Source organism: Xiphophorus hellerii, chromosome 7, assembly GCF_003331165.1.
Source record: "Xiphophorus hellerii strain 12219 chromosome 7, Xiphophorus_hellerii-4.1, whole genome shotgun sequence".
Classification (NCBI taxonomy): Eukaryota; Metazoa; Chordata; class Actinopteri; order Cyprinodontiformes; family Poeciliidae; genus Xiphophorus; species Xiphophorus hellerii.
In genome coordinates this window covers 19,149,871-19,170,481 of record NC_045678.1, presented here as the reverse complement: position 1 = coordinate 19,170,481, position 20,611 = coordinate 19,149,871, and the positions used below count along the sequence as shown (strand labels likewise).

Genomic DNA, 20,611 nt, shown 5'->3' with positions numbered 1-20,611 from the left:
AAGGAGACGAGCTGACACATGGAGACAGGGGACAACCTGGCCCGAGCTATACCCCCTCCAACTAACCCCCTTCCCTCCCACATGCACACACATTGTGCACAGTCCTCACTCCTTGCCCTCTGGAAACAACACCATGTTCTTGATACTAAGCCAGTGGTCAACATCAGTACTAGAATATAACTGTAAGTGCAGCACTTTAGCACATATCTGACATATTCATGCACTAGTTAAGTACTTGCTTTCATTGTACTTAATATTTTAACTTCATCTCCACATAAGATGGATAAGTCTTGTATTATTTTTACTGCCTAAGTTAGTAAGATGTGCATTAAAAAAAGAGCTGCATGATGTTCAGAATTGCAGTCATCAATACAACTTCAATATTTGCAATATTAGTATCAGACTGCGCTGTTCCAATTCATTCAAACTCTGCTTGCCACATTCAGCCACCTAAAGTTAAGCTCACCAGCCACCATATTGCGACTAACCACTTTTCCTTTCAAGACATTGACTTTTTTTTTCTTTTTCACATTTGGCATTTTTGTTTGCTGTGTTCAGCAAACAAAAATGTTCTTCTCATTAAAGAAGAACAACCATTGGCAAAAAAAAAAAAAAATGCAAGGAACAATTTTTCTTGAGTTAGATTTAAATTCAACAAAAAACTGTAGTGTTGGCATAAAGTTTAAGCTCTGTTTTTGTATGTTTAAAACAATCACATTTGTCGTTGTGTCCTGTTTGAATTTAGATTATCTTTGGGCCAGCAGAGGATCCTAAACTGCTGCTTTATAAGTTAGACACACATTCAATAATAATTTTGAATTTTTGCTTCTATGAAATTTAGCAACTTTTTTTTTTCTGCAGAATCTTTTAATCTATTATTAATTTGTTTTATATTTTGTACCCGTATAATATTTGTCAAGAAAAAGACAGAAATTACTCAGCAGGCAGGACAGGACCATCTGTGCACCTTAAAATCATCCCCTTTGACAGCTGCACTTCCTCCTCATCTACCGTGTCCTCTCTGTAGCATTTTTCTTCCTTCCTTTTTCCACTTTCATGAAGCTAGCTGACACAGTTCACTTTTCTCTTTTAGGAGGATGAATGAAGATAAAAAAGCAAGCAAAACGGAGTACGCGAGGCGTCACTTGCTTTGATTCATGATGACTGGGAGTTTTTGCAGCCTCTTCCTTGTCTCGCCTGCCTGTTTGCCTCTTTCCCAGCTCCCTAATGGAGAGCCACAATGGTGCGCTCGCAAGTGACACCTCTTGAAACCATCAAGAACAGGCTGATTATGGTGCTAAATATTGATCTCTGCCTCACATGTGTCAAAATTCCCCCCACTCTTTAATTAGAATTTCTCCTCCGTGCCTTACAAGAACTAACCGAATATATTAGAGGACTTCATGAGGAGGAGGGGAGCGCTGTAAGCGGGGCATAATTGTGACCTCTTGCCTTGCTTCTTCCCTCCTGAGTTTTGAGATGACTCCCAACTGTCTGTCTGATGCTACCAGGATCTGTAACAATCAGTCTTATTTTCTACATTTTATCACAGAATGATCTGCCCAGCTGTGCTGGTCTTACATCCATCTGCAATGTTCTCCTGCAAGGCCTTTCCACCTTGTCATTCCATATACATACAAATATAAATTATATATATATATATATATATATATATATATATATATATATATATATATATATATACTGTATATGTTGCGTGTGTGTTCGTGTGTATATGTATTTATACGTTTATAAAGTATATGTGTGTGTTGTGATGATCTTTCCTATACTTTCCTGATAATGAAGGGTAGGATGGTAAGAAGTCCTTACAAGTCAAGCAACTGTGATGCTTCAGTTGAAAAAAAACAAAAAAACATTTTCTCAATTTACAACTACAAAATCTGAGTGTATTTCACTCAGATTATATGTGGCAGTGTCATGATCTTTGGGTCATATTGTTTTGACTATCTCTTAGGTATTTTTAAAAATTATTTTAGGTTGTTAGTTTGTGTTACTTACAGTGATATAAAATTTGGAGTTCTTCCTTATGCTTATTTCCTTTATATTGGTTTAGATTCTTATTTTTGTATAATTCTTTAGCTTTACGTTTTGCAAGAACCTTTGTTGTCTTGCTTAGTTACTTCTGTTGTGCTTGTTTCGAGTTAATGATTCACTTTCTTTCAGCTTCCCAGTTTAGTTCCTCACTCAGCTGCTCTGTATTCTCCTGGTTAGTCTCACCGGGTGCTCTTCCAAAGATTAAAACTGTTTGTTTATCTTTTTAATTCTTTTTTCAAATACATTTCTTAGAAACATGGAGTTCATGTTTGCCCTCCACTCAAATCCATTGGTAAAGTTCATTTCAACTAATTGCTTCCACAAGCTACCATTTCAATAAAAAGAGTTCATCTGTGTGTAACTTAATCTGAGTATATGTATACAAAATATGTAAAGGACTCAGAAATTTGTTGGTGTAACTTTAGTGAACAGTGAGCATCATGAAGATAGGAATGTAGTAGACAGATCATGGAAAATGTTATGAAATTTTGTGCATGGTTAAATTATAAAACAACATCTCAAGCTTTGATCATCTTATAAAGAACATTTTAATCCATAATTTGTATAATTTGTTTAGACCATCTGTCTAAACTAACAGCAAAGAGAGCATTAATCATAAAAGGAGCCAACATGTTAATTGGTAATAAAAGGAGATAAACATATCCACAAGTGGAATCTGTCAACAGGACAACTATTGTGAATGCCATAAATCTGACCTTTATGAAAAAGTAGCAAAAAGAAAATCGTTACTGAACAGAAAGCCATAAAATTTCCATTTGTAGTTTGCCACAAGAAGCATAGAAGACACAGCAAAGTTGGTGGTGACAGTATGATGCTGTGGGCACACCTTTTTTTCAGAGTAGACATTTAAAAAAACTTGTCAGAGTTTATGGGGAAATGGATGCAGCATAGATACAGAACTATTCTGAAATAAAACATTTTTAGAGGCTGCACTGAGACTGAGGCACAGGTTCACCTTCCAGAAGGGAAATCAGCCTAAACATACTGACAGATACATAATGGTGCAGTTTATATGAAAGTATATTCACACCCAAATAAAATTTAGAATTTGTGGCAAAACTTAAAGATGTATATTTATTGAAGTGCTTTGTCTAATCTAACTCCACTTTCACGTCTAATGAATAGCATAAAAGCAAGAATAGGCCCTTCCTTCAGTCAGACTGCCCTGAGGCAGCTGTGGCTACAATCCAGTAGCTTGCCACCATCAGCGTGTGAATGTGTGTGTGAATAGAAGAATGACTGAATGGAGTATGGAGCGCTTTGGGGTTCTCTGAATTTGATAAAGGACTAAACAAGTACAGACCATTTAACATTTACCTATTTTGCAAAAAAGCACATTTGAGTCTCCATCTCTGCAATACAAGTATGAACCCTCTCCATAAGACTTTCCACAAAAATTGCAGCAAAACTAGTGCTGCAAAGTATTGTAATAGGGTTGCTGAACACTGCAAAATACAAAACACTATTTTCCAATTTAGTCTGTGAAAAAGATTTTGCTGATTATCCTTTATCTTTCTCTTCAGAAATATAAGAAGAGAAGGGTACTTTATAATGGGCTGCCACATAAAATCCCAGCATACTGACGTATATGCTTCATGGGGTATGAATATTGTATAGCTCTGTCTCTCATGTATTGTTTCAGGCACACCTGCAGTGTAAAGTTACACATATTTCTCACATTAGTTGTCACCTTTTAATTAATTTTTACTGTAATAAAATGCAACATTCGTTTCAATTCCTTTCCAGTTTTCAAGACCTCTTCTCCTTCTCCTACCTACCCATGTCTCCCCGCACTCCCAGATCCTTTGGTTACCAGTCATTATAATGAGACCCTGGCAGGCTCGCCGTCAGTTGCATTCTGGCGAGAGCCAAGTGCCATGAGGTGCCTTTTTCTATTTGTTTGTTTCATGCAACACTGCACCAGCCACTGACCTGTGCTATCCGTGTCGTGCACGAGGGAGGCGGGTTCATCCAATCAAAGGCGGCTGAAAATTAACACTGATCTTGCCAATCCTAAAGAAAGAGTGTGGCAAAAAGGAAATTTGATGACTAGGGGCATTCTTTTTAATCTGATGTGGGATTCTGTTTTACTAGCAAAGTGATGTAATCTGTACCATCAAACAATCAACAGCTGGATCTAAATACGTTTTTTTCCCCACGTGAACATTTTTTCTGAGAAAATCCTTTTGCAAGATTTTCTCTTGATGTATGATGTTCTAAAATGACCAGTTTGTTTGTTTTGATTTTTGTTGTTGTTGTTGCCTTACAGTGTGAATTCTGAATCCCTGCAATTCACTACATGCAATATTCATAGTTGATCCATTGACTGCTTTTCGAGCGGGAACTATTTGAAGAGGGAAAGTTCATGTGCATTTTTGATGGATTGTGCATGTCTCTTCCTACTCTATATGGATAGAGAGCTTGTTTGAAGGTCAGTGATTCTCCTCAGTCATAGTCCTTTTTGGGGAGAAGAATATCTCTAGTCTTTGCTCCGTTTTTTTCAAGCGCTTCTAGGATGACTAGGTTGGATGACCCTGGAATCTGGTGGAAATGAATCTCTTTCAGCCTCCTCGCTCTCCTTTTTCTCACGCAAGTCTGTCAAGAAGAAAGACGCCGACCTTCTCCCATCAGGCTTTTCATGTAAAATATCCACTTTTCTCAGCTTCCAACCTTTTCATATATTTGATATGTGGTGTGCTTTTTCTCAATACATGTGGCGGATTGCATTTTTCCTTCACAGAAATTACTCAATCCATGTTTTTTTCCCCTTAACGTGAAAAAATATATATTTTGTAAATACCATGAGAAAGTCTAAAAACATGCATCTCTTTAGGCACAAATAAATTTAGCTGAGGATATATTGTGTGCGTAGGGGTGTGTGTGTGTGTGTATGCATTGCTTTTTGTTAGTGCATCAGCAGAAAGGGTTGAGTAAGGGTTGAGTGGATCTTGAGAGCTGGCAGGTGCATTATTGCAGCAGGCTCTGCCGGGCTTGACATGTGTGTTCCTAATCTCCGAATGATATGACAAAGCTGTGTGGGAGACTGGGCTGGAACTCTCTCGTGTTGGTTGTGACACACAAACACACACTACAACCCCCTCCGCCCTCCCCTTCTGTCCACACACATGCACACATTATTCCCCTCTTGACCCTTCAAGAATCTGGCCCTTGACTATCTGCTGGCACATTGTCACTGTTGATGTACACTTGTGTTTCCAGTGGGAGATTTTTAAAACCATCAGTTTATGTTGTGAGAGTCTGGCTCACTAGATGGGTTTGCCACAACAAAAGAGGCCTCAAAAGATGAATTACAGGCTATTTCATCTCCTCTTAGGGCCACAGAAAACATTGCCATGCCACAAGGGCATTCTCTTTGGATTTTGGTGAAATCATACTATGTTTGGGTCAACCAAGCCAAACTGTGAACTGTCAATTTGTAAGGCGCAGAAAAAAAAGACTTTGAAGTTATTTCTAATCAGCAATTTGAAAAAAGAAAAAAATTCAAATTGCTGTGGTTTTTGTCTCCTTGTTTTTGATGAGGAATGAAATCTTCTCACATGGTCTTTTGTATAAAACTAGCATCTCTGATGCTTTTCTTGCTCATTATATTCAGTCAAATAAAATCATAACTTTTTTTTTTTTTTTTTTTTTTTACGTGATAATAGATTCACTTTACTCAAATGGCTTCTGTTACCCCATGGGATGTGCAGTCAACAAGATTGCCGTAACTTTTTTATTTTTTCACGTTTATATGGACCAAAATCTCTGTCATATGTTTCTTGGTCATCTAAAAACTGGATGCTACAAAGCATTATGGTAATTCTGAAGGTTAAAGACTAAACAAAAAAAAGAAAAATGGGGAATGATAATCAGACATTATTCCTGCACTTTAGACTTAACAACAAAACACACAAAGTTGGGATTCATATATAAAGTCATCATCTTTTAGAACCAAAGACAAAACATATGTATTATTTTTGATTCAGACTTTTGGGTTACATTTTGTTAAATGTCTTAATACATGTCAAATATTTGCATCATTATGTTTGTGTTCCCCCCCCCCCCCCCCCCCCAAAAAAAAAAAACATTTTCTGGCAAGTAAGTTTCATGTTAGATTTTAGATTTTTCTAACTAGATCTTTGCTAGATCTTTCATTTAGAAGGTGTTGACGTGTAATAAAGAAGGCAGCAGACAAAGAATTGTTACGAAGAGCAGATGACAAATCATGCATATGATTCGACTGAAAGACATGAGCAGATTACACGTGCATGACTGTGCTTAATATGTTTCTCTTCACCATGGAGCAGCGGCGCTGGCCATAACACAGGCTGAGGGCATCTCCCTGTGGGAAGGGAGCCAGTGCATCTGACCATGTTAGAATCCAAGATGCATCCCTGCATTTAGTCACTTTTTCAGTGGTTGCTGTATTAAGCAGAATCCTTAAGGCTTTCAGAAAAATTATCATCATTTCACATTATAACTTCCTTTTGTAGACCATTTTAATACATTTATGTAAATTAGTTTCATAGATAAGCATTACTGGCCACTTAGTGATACCCCACATGCATCATTTGAACCAGGGCGTTCATCGGTGTACTTCTACAGTTGACTCTTCACTCTCCTCCAGCGTCGCCCCAGAGACCAAATGCATCATTTAAAGCTCATACAATTCATTGCTTCCCAAGCCACTGGCTCGTACCAGCCTGATGGAAGCATTTTTCGCCACTTAGAAACACGCACCGTGTGTCCGACCCCTTCCTCCAATATGTCCTCTATTACCATCAGCCATTTATGCCTTTTTTTTTCTCCACTTCAGTAAGCACTGAGCACCGGCTTCATTAAAACTAATTGAATTGGAAACATGTCTGCCTGAGGAAACATTAACGCCGTTTATAAAGGAAATTTCTGATTTCAGTATGTCAATAAGGTCAAAGGACCTGGCCCAAGTGTTCAATACCGCTGCATGCTTTATCCATAAACTTAAACTGGAGGCATAAACTATGAATTTATTTAATCCAGATTGCATTTGTGACATCTTCCATCTGTGAACTACTTGTTTCTGCTGGGGGTTTCTTTTCTAACCAAAGCAAAAATACAATGCATTGCAAAAGTTTTTATGCACCTTGACATTTTTCAGATTTTGTCATTTTGCAACTGAAACCATTTCATTGTAATTTTGTGTGATAGATCAACAGAAATAATCACATAATTCAAAGCTGAAATGGGAATGATTTATAGTTTTAAGTCTGAAATGTGTGTCATTTGTACTCAGACCCTTGAGTCAATTCATTGCTGTAGCTGCAGCTGCAGGTTTTGGGAGATTGAGGATTTGTCTCTAACCAAGTTTGCATCTCTGTTGGCTGAAACGTTTGACAATTTCTGGGGGGTAGAATAGCGCAAACTCAGTTTTAGTGGAAAGTCAACAGCAATTTTAAGTCTTCACACATATTTCCAGTAGAATTTAAGTCTCTACTTTGACTGGGCCATCCTGACACAATTTAAAATTGTTGCACTGCTGGAAGTTCAACCTCCACTCCAGTGTAAAATCTATTGTAGCTTCTAATGTGTTTTTTTCTAAGGTCAACTCTGACCAGCTTCTCTATGCCTGCAGAGAAAAAAACATTCCCTGTTGCCACCTGCAGTTGGGATGGACTCACCAAAGGGTTTTTTGCATGTGAGCCAAAAAGTTATATTTGACCCCTACATGACTTGTGGCAAATTTTATGTTGGACCTCTTTCCATGATCCCATAAAGTTTATTCACTAATTAGGTGATTTCTGAAGGGAACTGACTGAACTGAATTTTAGTAAGGAGCAATCAGAGTAGATGTTCCTTAACACAAATACACTTTTCAAATTTGTATTTGGAGTAAAAAAAAATCATGTGGGATGAATATTTCTGCGAGGCACTATACATGTCCAAACAGAAACTTAAGTCTTTTGTTTTCTTTCAGCTTCATTGTATTATTAATTTCTTTAGGTTAACATAATTGAGTCTTGGTAGAAGTATTGCCTTAATGGATTTCACTGACCACACTTGAAACAATAATTTGATGGTATCTATCAGAAATCAATGCACAGCAACAGAGCAAGCACAGCTGTTTAATGTGAGGTAAATATTTATGAGTTATATGACTGGACATCAAGTTCAGTCAATCTTCTCTGAACGGCTCCATGCGAATGATTAACCTCATTTTACTGCTGCTGTCTGGGCTGGTAATGGCCATTAGAGCTCAGAAGGACTGAGGCCTTTGATTTTTGGCTTCTCATCATTCACAGCTTGTCGCATCCCTTCATCCTTCATACATGGCTGCTGAATTGATTGTCTGTTTAGTCCTATGAATGATAAAGCTGCTCTGGGGCCACAGGCTGAGAGAGACAGACATGGCTCACCTCCCATCTATATGCAAGGTGGAGTTTTTTTTCTCTGCCTTGCCGCTTGGAAATAAGCTTTTTGCATTATTTATCGGACCATCATCGGGATTCAAAATGTGGTGAATCAGTCACAGTAATATAACTATAGGCAGTTGCATCTGAAGGGCCATCACTCAGCTCATCATTCATTCATTTTGTTTACTTGGCAGGACTTATGTGATTGTGTAATAAACATGTTTTACGGCAGACTTGGACAGCAGGGCATTTCACTAAAACGAGGAGAAGTTAACACAGAGAAAAGTGAAGGTGAGTGAAATCAAAGGGAAAAATCCCAGATGGATCACTTAATATAGGTTTAGATTACCAAGAGTTGAAGTACAGCAAGATATCTGACATAAATAATTTTCATTAAGGAAAAAGCAGGTGATAAAGTGCAGTTATGTTTTTGTTACACTTGAGGTCAATTAATTTAAATAAAAATTCTTTCCAATCTCACCCACAGGAAAAAAAATTATGTGCCATTCAATTGGCTATTTTTTCTTGATTGGCTTAGGTGGGCAAGTAGCATACTAAAAATTATGATTTGTTCGGTGTCCGATAAATGCACCAATACAGAAAATGGGTCCTGTTATGGGTACCCACACTCATACACAGCCATATATGTACAAATAGAAACACTTAAAAGATACTTTTGTACTTTTGTATAATAACTTCTATCAGAAACTGAATTGTTCAACATCTGCAGGCAAAGCTTCCAAAACCCTCCTCTGTTGTTTAACTGCACCCAAACTCAGGTAAGAGGTTGCCATTCTCATGGCTTTAGTTTTTTAATTACAAATTAAGGAAGGATTTACAGGTAGGGGAGGAAAAAACTAAGTTATCACACTGTCAGGAAACATGAGACAAGTATCAGAAAGCAGGCACAGCAAGAGGAGGCTCTGGAGATAGATGACTGAAAACTGGAAGATGTAAACTTGGAGAGCTGATTATTGGGATGCAAAATAGATTGAAGCTTTGAATGAAAGTTTTAAGCTACAGGAAAATGAGGAAACTTGAATGGAATCTCCTCAAATGATCACATATGGAATGGGAAAACTAATAGTTTTGTCTGTGTGTGTATATATTATGTAGTGTGTGGGTGTATTGGTGTCAAGCATAAATTTTTTGTTAACTTTGATGCATGTGGCTTGTCCAGCACAAGAGAAATTCAGTTTTTAAAAAGCTTAAGTTCTAGATAAGATCAATAATAAAGGGATTCTTTGCAATTATTGACCACCTCCACAAGAACAGGTAGCCAAAATAGATCATAGCTGAAGTCGCTGATTGTTCACAGAATTCTGGATCCAAGTATATAAAGGGAAAGTTGAGTGGAAGAAAAAAAGTCTGGTTGAAAATGGTACAGAAGCAAGAGGGTTCACTGCAGATTGTGAAGCAAACACAGTCAAGAGTTTAGTAGAGTTTCACAAGGCTTGCACTGTGACTATCAGTGATTCAACAGTCGCCACACATAGATGTATGCAGGATCTAATTAACTTCAAGGCTTTTGAGACAAAATACTGAACAGTTGCTTGGTTGTCCAAAGTTCCCTTTTGGGCTGAAAATAAAACCTTTCATTTAGTTAGGAAATCAAGTTCCTTAAGGTCAGCCGTAAGAATGGAGAAGCACTGAATTCATATAACTTGGAATCCACAATTAAGTTTCCACTGTCAGTGAAAATTTAGGCAGCCATGTCATCTGCCGGGTGTTGGTAACATGGTGTTTCATAAAGTCTAAAGCAGCAGTCTACAGCACTTCATACAGCCCTCTGCTAGCAAAGTTTATGAAGATGTGGCTTTGCTTTGCCAGGTTGACTTGGCACTGACCCACACTGCCAAAAGTACAAATAACAGCTTCTGTGACTGTGGTACCACTCTGCTTTGTTAGCCATCAAACTGGCCTGACCTAAGTCCCACTGAGAAACCATGGAGTTTGTCAAGGGGGAAAAAAGAGACACCATAGCCAACAATGCAGATGAGATGAATGCTGCTATGAAAACTATCTGGACTTCTTTTACACCTCAGCACAACCAAAGGTTGAATTATTGATATGAAGTCCCTTTTACATGAAAATAATTTGCAGAGGTTCACTCGCAGTCCCCTAAAAGTCTTTTTGCTTCTTAGAAAAACACTCCAAATCTTCTCAACTTCAAAGTATTGTGAGAAATAATAGACCTTCATTTCAAATGTCTTTAGGGGTTACATCAAAAAGAGAAACTAAATAAATATTTTAGATTACTATAACTTTGAAATTTTAAATGCTTTTAAGAGTGTAATACAGAAATTTGAACAGATAAAGAATTCACAGCAGTAAAAGTGATTATCTAAACCCAAGCACATTCTACGCATGCAGCCACAAGTTCAACTAATAGGCCAAACGGGTATAAAAAAAAAGTGCAGCTGATGTGCATCATGCAACATAAGCCAATCATTTTCTGCAGGCAGCATTTACGATCATGGTACAACTAACTCCGTGGAGAGAAGCAGCTGTACAATACATCCTCTTCTCCCTGAACACAGCCTCTTTCACCTGCTGGCTCAGGCTGCACTGATCGCGGGTTGTAAATTTTCCTTCTGCTTTTGTGTGTTTACGCTGACACAGTCCCGCAAATGCTTCAATTGATGTCGATGAAGAAGAATAAAAAAAAATCACCAGGGTCTATAAAAAATTTAGAAACAAACTCCTCTGGCATGTGTAATTATGCACAAACACTGACAGAAATATTAGCTCCATGAGTCATGTTTTATCGTATCGAGATAGACATGTTTAAACCCCCAACTGTACTTAGAGTCAACAAAGGGAAACTTGTGACATTGTCTCCGCGCCCCCTTTTCCAGCAGATCTGCTAAATGTCAGCAAACTGGTTCTGAACGGAATCCCAATTTGCCTTGGAATTAGCGCTTTTACACTGACGATCTAATCATTTAGACAATTTATTGCCTGCTGCTATTATCTCTCAAAATAAGCTGTTCCCTTCACCGTGATCATGTGATAAATGTGGAGAAGTCGTGCCTCTGAGCTCTGCGCGGCGTCACCTCTCTGCGCTGACAGTGTGAGGAAGACACTTTGTGACAGCGTCCCTGCTTCACTCTGATCCGTCCGTCTCTGCTGTTTTTTTCTCCTTCTTCTTTTTTTTGCGCGGATCTAAATGACTTTTATTTCTCTCTTTGCGTTTTTAAGACAAATTGCTTATTATTCGCTCGTTTATTGGAAGAGGAATTAAAGGAAGACTACAATCAGACGTGCAGGACCGATATGTTCTGTGGCATGATTAATAAACGCAGGTTGCCTTTTATAAGTTAAAGTTTGATTAAGGTATAGATTTGCAAGAAGTCTTTTTTTTAATTCAACAGATTATTGAAGTGCTTCAATACTATGAGCAATGTCGTTTCACTTTTGCGCAATAAGTAAATTAATTTCAGCTACAAGCCTATGATTCTTATTTTCAGCTGAAAGTCCCACTTCTTATTGACTTTGTTAAAGCTCAGTCCTTTTTTCTTTTCTTTTTTTTTTTTTAGTAAATCTTATAAGTGTCCACAGTTAAAACGGCGAAACGTCATTTTAGTATTTGTTCCCCATCCAAACTTTCATGCATGTTCCCATCAACTATAGCAATGCTTTGCATGGAAACCGTTAATCCACAGCATGGTGCTGCCACCACCATACCGTTTCAGTCGTAGGTCAAAGAAGTTCAATGTCGGTCTGAAAAATTTCTTCTTTTACATGATTATGGCACAGTCGCATTCTTCACTCTTTCATAAGGAGCTTTCATATTACCTAATGTCGGTCACCATTTCGCAATCAGCTGTTACGTTTTGCTAAGTACTAAATAATTGAAGCTATTATTATTATTATTATTATTATTATTATTATTATTGTTATTGATTACACAAAGATGTATAATTATGTTTTTTACTAACTTTCTCTAAGCTATTTTTTTTATTTTATGTGTGATCTCAGCAGCCCTAAAACATCTAATAAGTATCCTTCACGTAGCTCCGTCCATCTTCCCATCACCTCTGATCAGCTTTGCTTTCAAGCACACATCACAGCATGATACTGCCACCACCGCAGCAATTAGGCAAAATAACTTCAGTTATGGAGTTCTTTCTTCCATAAGTTTGCTCTTTTCCCTACAAGGCTTGTGGCAAACTTCAACCAAGACTTCCGTTTTATTTATTTATTTATTTATTTATTTATTTATTTATTTATCTATTTATTTATTTATTTGGTCTTGCAGCTTCTTTGCAAAGCTTGGATATTTGGTGGAAATTCTGTTTTTTTTTGTTTATTGAAATTGTAAATTTCACAACAGGTCGGAGCGCTTTGATGCAAGAGTATATATATATATATATATATATATATATATATATATATATATATATATATATATATATATATATATAAACATTTTTTTTTACTTGTTTTGTCCGCATTTGCTCTGGCAATTTATTCGTAAAGTCGCGCATTTAATTTACTTCGAGAATCAGATTCCTGCCACTAAAACGGCGAATAGTTGTTATTTTAGAAAATAGGACTAAAGAAAAAAGAATAACGGGGAAGCAAAAAATATTTTTCATGAAAATAAATGAAAACCGCAACGTTTAACATCTTTAATGCTAACTCCATAAAACTTATGAAACGGATATTTTTTTAGATTATATTTAAAATAAAACAACATATTTTTGCAATCTAAAATATTAGAAATATTTGCAGGATGGCAGAAAACCGATTGAAACTGATTCCTAAATATATTCGTAATAAACTGTAATAATGGGGAGTCGCTCCGCGTAGGCGTAAATTAAACTAAGGAGCGTGATGAGAAATAATGGAAAATTAAACAATACTAAAATTAAAATACATAACAAATGGGTTTACCAGCCTAATATCTGGAAAATGTCCATAGTCTTAAGAGTAATGTCTTGGTTTATTTTAAAATACATCAATAAAAAAGTATTAAAATAAAATCAAATAAAAATACAAAAAGATATTATTATCATATTTAAACTCTGGCTTTAATTAAAAACTGTTAGCGCAATTGATAACTCATGACCAAACAATAATAAGAACTGAGTCCGTTTAACATCAAAAAAGCTATACCAAAGTTTGTCATGCCTGATAGGAAGATTTATATTAATTTCAGATGAAATGTTTAGCAAAGAATTGTTTTCAACGTTTTATTTGTAAACATTAAATATTTCTTTCTCTCTAAAGTTTTTAAAGTCGGCACCAAAAGCGTTTACAGAAGTTGTAATTATTACATCATGATGCCAAAAAGATGGAGGCCTACATCACACACTTCCTCCCTTTCCGCTCCAAACGAATTAAATCATAGATACCTAGACGTTCAGAAAGACATAAAAACATAGACAACGTGTTCAGCATGAACTTGGATGAAGGGATTTTTTAAAATCGTTTAAATTGCACCATGCTTTAGTGTAGCTCCTGGCAATAGAAATAATAAATATATAGAAACGTTTATATTCAACAGCAACAATACTTACAGCACATACAAACAAGGAATGTCTGACAGTTTTTTTTTTTTGTTTGTTTTTCTTTTTTACAAACACCATGGGGTTCCCCTCAGGTTTATCTATACAGATGATGAGATATTTGTGTCCATTTAAGGAGTGCCATAACTACGAATCTGTATCAAATCTAGCAGACTACATAGTGTCCGGTATATTTTCTATATATAGACATCACCTCAGCATGTGCCTATAAAAGAACAAGGAAATGAAAAAAGCAGAAAGTTGGAACATGCGTTATCTTATCTGGATACTTTTTGGGAATCCGGTCAGAAACACATATATAGGCACGAGTCCAAAACAAAAGGGAAAAAAAGGAGAGAAAAGTCTGTTTTTCATTATAACAAACTCTGTACACGTTATAAACTGATGCATTTTGAGGCATCGTGTATTCTATCATAATATACAGTGTTATGCGTGTGAATGTGTAGATTCATATATGCTGTAGCCTATATAGAATTGGGATATATTACATTGTCTTGTGAGAGAAAGAAAGAACAAGAGAAAGAAAGAAAGAAAGAAAGAAAGAAAGAAAGAAAGAAAGAAAGAAAGAAAGAAAGAAAGAAAGAAAGAAAGAAAGAAAGAAAGAAAGAGGAATAGTTATTAAGCGATTAAAATCTCAGCTTATTCTTTCTATTTATCGTGAAGTCCCATTAACTGTTGTTCAATTAGCTTATGAATTTTACAAAAGCAAATTAGGAAAAACATCATCTGTTAAGTTCGTCTCGGACAGTCTTTTTGTGGAAGTTCTTTGAGGGTTTTGCCTCAGAAAGGTAGGGTGTCGAGGAAAAGTTTGTCAATTATTGCTGGCGGGGGGACTAGGTCCTCTAGCTTTAGGTAAAAGATACGCTGCAGACCTTGGGTGCACAGTGTGCGCAGTTCGGGGAGCTTCCCCAAGAGTTTTGACAGGTAGTTGGGCCGATTCAAACCGCCGCCATTGAATGTCACTTGATCCTTCAGGCAGTTGACGATCTTATTTTGGAGATCCTCGACTCTTTTGGGTTCCTTGAGACCGTGCCGTTCTACAAACAGATAACAAAATAATAAAAAGGATAATTTAAACTACTAATTATCAGTGCATTTCTGATTAAACGTTTTTGTTGTTGTTTTTTTGTTTTTTTTCTCGAACATGTATATACGCTTACACACCTGTCACCATGGCCAAAGCTGCGATGCAGGAGAAAGCCGAAATGTCTATGTTCATGCTCTGCAAGTTGGAAGAAAACTCCACGATGGCGTCCACCCACTCTCCAAACCCACGGACGCACTGCAGTCTGTGCAACACCACGCCATTACAAAATATAAGTTTCCCTTCCACCGGATTGGACCTGCAATTAAAAACAAAAACGCCATTAATTACGCAGGGCAATAAATGAGAAGGATTTAAGAGCCTTTCTAATTATTGGCCAGCTAATAAAGCCAAGAGCAATGAAGCCTGAAGAATTATTATCTAAAAAGCCCTGCTTTGTTTTATTTTGCAATTACTCACCTGTACGCCAGCCGCAGGACGAAGAGTTCCAGGAAGGCGGATTCAAAGAGAAGATCCTGATCCTGCTTCGGGAGATCGGAGAAGCCCGGGATCTTCTCCGCCCAGCCTCGAATGATCTCCATGGAGCCCGTCAGGAGATCATAGAACTGCTGGATGTGCTGAGTGTTGTCGCCGGTCATCTGGTAGTCAGGGTTCGCTTGGAACTGGAATTTAATTTAAACAGCGCCTTAATGAGGTCCCTTTAAAATATATAATCCGTGAAATTGCAAATGCCCATTTCCAAGTGGAGAGAAAGAGAGAGAGGGGCTGCTCACTATTAAATTCATGTCTTTCTATTAAGTTCTGCATTCCGATGTGATGCACTTTAAAATAAAAGTCTGACAAAGTTTGGAGTACAAGCGATGAATTACGGAAAACTTTAAGGGTGATAAATTCAGCAGGGATAAATTAAGAAAAAGCAACGTCAGTCTTTGTGAATTTATGTTTTAACTCTGGTTAGAGTGTATTTTACTCACTCTCGAGTAATCCAGAGCAGACATGGAGGGATTGGAGTCCACATGGGCCCGAACCAGCGCGCTTATGAGGCTCACCGGTGGCGAAGGCGGGGAGGGCTCCTGGGGGCTTTTGGGTTTGGATGGTAGGCGTCCTCTCCTTCCTTTCAGGTTATCCGTTCGGACAACTGCGTCCAGAGAAATTTCACATATGCATTACAAATTATACTCCTGTCGCTGCGCGTAAAACCATAAATCTGAACAGAATAAAACACAAACGTGCTTTACGCACATCTTCTAAAATATACAAATGAGACAGACGTAAATGAGCTCAGATGTTTTTTTAGTTGTTGTTTTTTGTTTTCAAGTTTCAAACGTAAAACATACCTTCTCTCACCATTCCGACGACAAGGCACTTCTGGAAGCGGCAGAACTGGCAGCGGTTTCTTCGGCGTTTATCAACAGGACAGTTTTTATTCGCTAAACACACATATTTTGCATTCTTCTGAACGGTGCGCTGCAACGAAACCAGATGCACACATACTGTCACCTCGCAGGCCTTTTATAAACGACATATATTACGTGCACAAAAAGCACCGCTGCTGCACAACATTAAAAAATAAATAAAGATGAAAACGATATAATATCAGCTCTATCTGTGTGTCCTGTTTGAACTAACAAGAGGGAATAAAGCAGTAAACACACACGCGTGATCCCTCATATTTCACAAGTTCCTTTGAGGTTTGGCTGTGTGTTTATAATCTGATCTTAAATAGTGAAATCTGATTCGATTAAGGAGTTTTTGCGCATTTTAAAGACATAATTCATCCAACTTACTTTAAAGAATCCTTTGCACCCCTCGCATGTCCTCACTCCATAGTGCTGACAGGCTGCGTTGTCCCCGCACACCGCGCATAGACCCTCGTTTGACGGCGATCCCCGGGAAGGGGGAGACGGCACCTGGCTGTCCACCAGCTGGTGCCCGTGTCCGAGCTGCAGGGAGTGAGGGAAGGCCAGACCGGCCTGCTTCCTGATGGCACTGGGCACTGCGAAGCTCTGTGCGTCCAGGCCGCGGTGCGCTACACCCGGGCCGTCGTGGTTCATGGAGACGTGCAACGGCCCGTCGAACCTCATCTGGCAACTAGACACGGGGGTACCGGGTGGGGACTGCTTAAACGAAAAGAGCGAGAGCCTCGACATGGGGTTCTTGCGCTGGTCTATCATGTGAGACGTGGCGGCAACGTAGTTCTGGTGGAAACTGTGCAGAGAGCCCGGGTCCTCCCACATGTGGTTGGACTGGATCTGGAAGTTCGGCGTGCTTGGAGAGTGAGGTGAGGACGGCTTGAAGTACATAGGCCCAGAGTGAGCGATCATCTCCTCCGACTGGGGAGGCAGGTGGCTCTGCTGGTGGTAGCTGTGCATCTGGACGTCCTCCACCTTGATGGAGGACTGCTCTCCAGAGTGCGGCATCTGATATAGACAAGGCGGCTTGACGTCGTAGCTGGTGTTATAGTTGTCCATGAAGGTACTGAAGCTCGGCAAAGAAGTGGTGGCTGTGATCTCAGTGTTGGTCAAGTCCATGCTAAACTTAACAAACTCGGGCGTTAGGAAGTCGCAGCTGTACTCTCCTGCGGTGTGGTAGCTGTAACTCTGGGAAGCGGGGCTGGCTCCTTGAGGTGATGATCCATACTGAGCCTGGACGCAGGGCATGGCTGCAAACCAGGAATCAGAAACACCAATATTAGAAGGAATCTGTGTAAATAATAGCGACTAATTCTCATGAAGCCCCGTTAAAAGTGCAAGAATAAGCATGATCTGATGCGTGTTAATACGTTCTACAGAAAGAGATCATTTGTTTTTCTCCTACCTCAAGCTTTTGACAGGTTTCCGGTGACACTTGAAACAGGCAATGTTAGAAGTTGGGTGGATGTCAGGGTTGAAGAGAGAGCCTCTTTTCTGGACCTTCCGCTAAAGAAGCAAATACTTCTTGGATTTAATATGTAATGAAATTAAATAATTTCCAGAAACAAATGGGATATTGCAAACTTACACGTAAAAGTTACAGTTCTTTTTCATCTTACACCAGTTTAAATAATTGTTTTAGTTGTGATGCTTTAGAGTGTTTGGATTTAACTTTACGCACGGGTACAACTTGTTTGCAAAGCCAAAATCAGCATGTTCATATAGCACCAAAGCAACGCTGATTTATGTAATGAATTAGATTCAAATGTTGTGTAGTTTCAGATAAAAGTAAGAAGAAAAAAAAAAAACATCTAAACTTAAACATTCAAGACATGACCCAGCGCGATGATTTTCTGTTTCGGAGAAAAGAGAAGCCGCAGATCTTACCTCTTTCAAATCCGCATCGTCGCTCTCAGTCCATGCGATAAGCATATAGTAGGTAACCATCAATTTAGTTTAAAACCTCCAGATCATGAGCGTTCTTTGACAACAACGCCAAGCGGGCAAACTGTGTGTGACTCCGCGCACTGACAGCGACACCAGCTCCAACTATCCAGTCTGCCTCAATGTGGCTTTGTTTATGTGAGAGCTGGATGCCGTGGCCCACGTGTTTCAAAGCGCGACGTCATCGGCGTCGACAGCGACGCCCACCAATCCGCTTGGGAACTTTCCCAACTCCTAATTTTCCCCATGAGTGTGTTTGTCTTGTGGTGTGCGCGTCCTGTGCGCTTCTTCCCACATGGACCTAAGGAGAGGCTGTAGTGGAGGATAAACCCAGCCAAAGTCAGCACAGTGTTTGTTCTGGACTCAGCGTCATGCCTGTTACAGATGACATCTCTAAGCTCTGGGATGTGGATTTAATGTCTGTCCTTACGTGTACGGTTGGATAACTGATGAGGTCAAGTTTTATTGTTTGGTGGTTGATCATTAAGTTCCTGCATAAACTAGAAAAAACGTGGAAATTTGGAAACTTGACTTAAGTTTTTTCCAAGTCTGGATGAGTATGGGAAAAGTTTTTATTCCCGGACTTTTTATTCTCTTTCTTACTGTTTGAAAGTCCATCCATCCATCCATCCATCCATCCATCCATCCATCCATCCATCCATCCATCCATCCATCCATCCATCCATCCATCCATCCATCCATCCATCCATCCATCCATCCATCCATCCATCCATCCATCCATCCATCCATCCATCCAGTCAGTTCTGGAAATGTGAGGTTGGGAGTATGGGAATAGTATGGGATTAAATGTGTATGAGCTCTGGATCACTTTTGTTCTTTCTCAGCTGGATTAAATTTGATTTAGAAAGACAAAATTCATAGTTATTTTGCTATGTGACCCCTAGGGTTGTGGCTTGTCTTTTCCAATCACATTTTTTCTTTTAACAGCAGTTAATGATTGGGTAATAAATCACACATCCAGGGGTAACATGCTATCTTTCCTTAATGTTCTTATCATAATCTCAGAGTGGTATAAGGATTAGTGTACACTAGTATATCAGAACTATTCTATTTGACAATGAGGGTAATACGTCACTCTCACTACTGTAATAAACAGGTCTAATGAAGGAAGGGTCAATATTATTCTTTGTTATCTTCTGAGGATTTTTCTCTGTTTCAATTGTGTTCCAAATTTAGACCTCAGATGGGGTGGGGCTAGCCTATTCATAGCACCGGTGAGCCGCTGCAAGAGGAAGGGGGGATAATTAGTGGGCCTGTAGCCAGTTGTCACAGGGGACCCAATTTAATCCCCAGAGAGGGAAGTGTGATAGGAGCTGGCAGAATGGACTGACGTAGAAAACGCTCAGGTTGACGCAGTGGCCAAAATAATCTCCAGGCCTTATTGTTCTGCAGCGATGAAACAAACTGATCTCAGAGTAATCTTACACCAGCACCTTGTGGTCAGCTGAGTTGTGGCCTAAATCTTTCTAGATGGGTTCTGGCCTGTGCAGTGAAAGCACCGGAGAGAGCAGCCAGAGAGTGTGTGCAGAGTTGCCTCCACATGCTACAGTCTGCATGGCAAAGCAAGCAGCTTTATGTATCGCTGGTGCACTAATGCTTTATTATACCAGCCACAGCAGCCATCAGTCATAAAGCAGCAGCCCAGACTTATACACACAGGAACATTGTGAACAGGGGTTATGGAAGAGGGGTACATGATGGTTATACTCACCTCTAGAGGACACTATTGTGCATCATCCATAGTTAAAGATGCATTCTCACCATTTAACTGTAAACCACGTGGTTCTCTTTGGAGGTCCTTATTACAAGGCACAAGTACTTATGCTTCTTGAACTTTTTTCACAATTTTCACTTTCTGTTAGATAAATAAATGCAAACAGTGCATAACTTTGAGAAGGAAGGAAAAATATAAATGTTTTTAAGTCTTTTGATCAAAATAGCTGAAAAGTGTGGCTTGCATTTGCATTCAGCTACCCTTTCAATTTTACATCCATTGGCAAATCCAGCACAACCAAATGACTTTGGGAGTCACCAATTAGCAAAGTCCTTCTAAATTTAGATTTGTCTCAATATAAACACAACCGTAAAGAGTAAAGAATGACTTCAATATAACCTTTAACATGGGACCAGAGCTACAATTGAGTTAATTTAATCTGATTAAAGACAAACCTGAAAGGTCCAGTCAAACTC

The 20,611-nt window shown here is 38.8% G+C and overlaps 1 protein-coding gene across 1 annotated transcript; it reads right to left on the bottom strand.

Annotated features, from left to right (window-relative positions):
• Positions 1-14,650: 14,650 nt before the first annotated feature.
• nr4a2a (nuclear receptor subfamily 4, group A, member 2a) lies at positions 14,651-18,513 on the bottom strand. The gene is made up of 8 exons (XM_032566647.1): positions 18,344-18,513; positions 17,862-17,962; positions 16,832-17,706; positions 16,382-16,511; positions 16,019-16,182; positions 15,504-15,706; positions 15,164-15,342; positions 14,651-15,036 (listed from the first exon to the last, which is right to left on the bottom strand). The coding sequence occupies exons 3-8, from the start codon at positions 17,702-17,704 to the stop codon at positions 14,780-14,782; spliced, it is 1,806 nt and encodes a 601-aa protein (XP_032422538.1). The 5' UTR covers positions 17,705-17,706; positions 17,862-17,962; positions 18,344-18,513; the 3' UTR covers positions 14,651-14,779.
• Between the last annotated feature and the right edge of the window lie 2,098 nt (positions 18,514-20,611).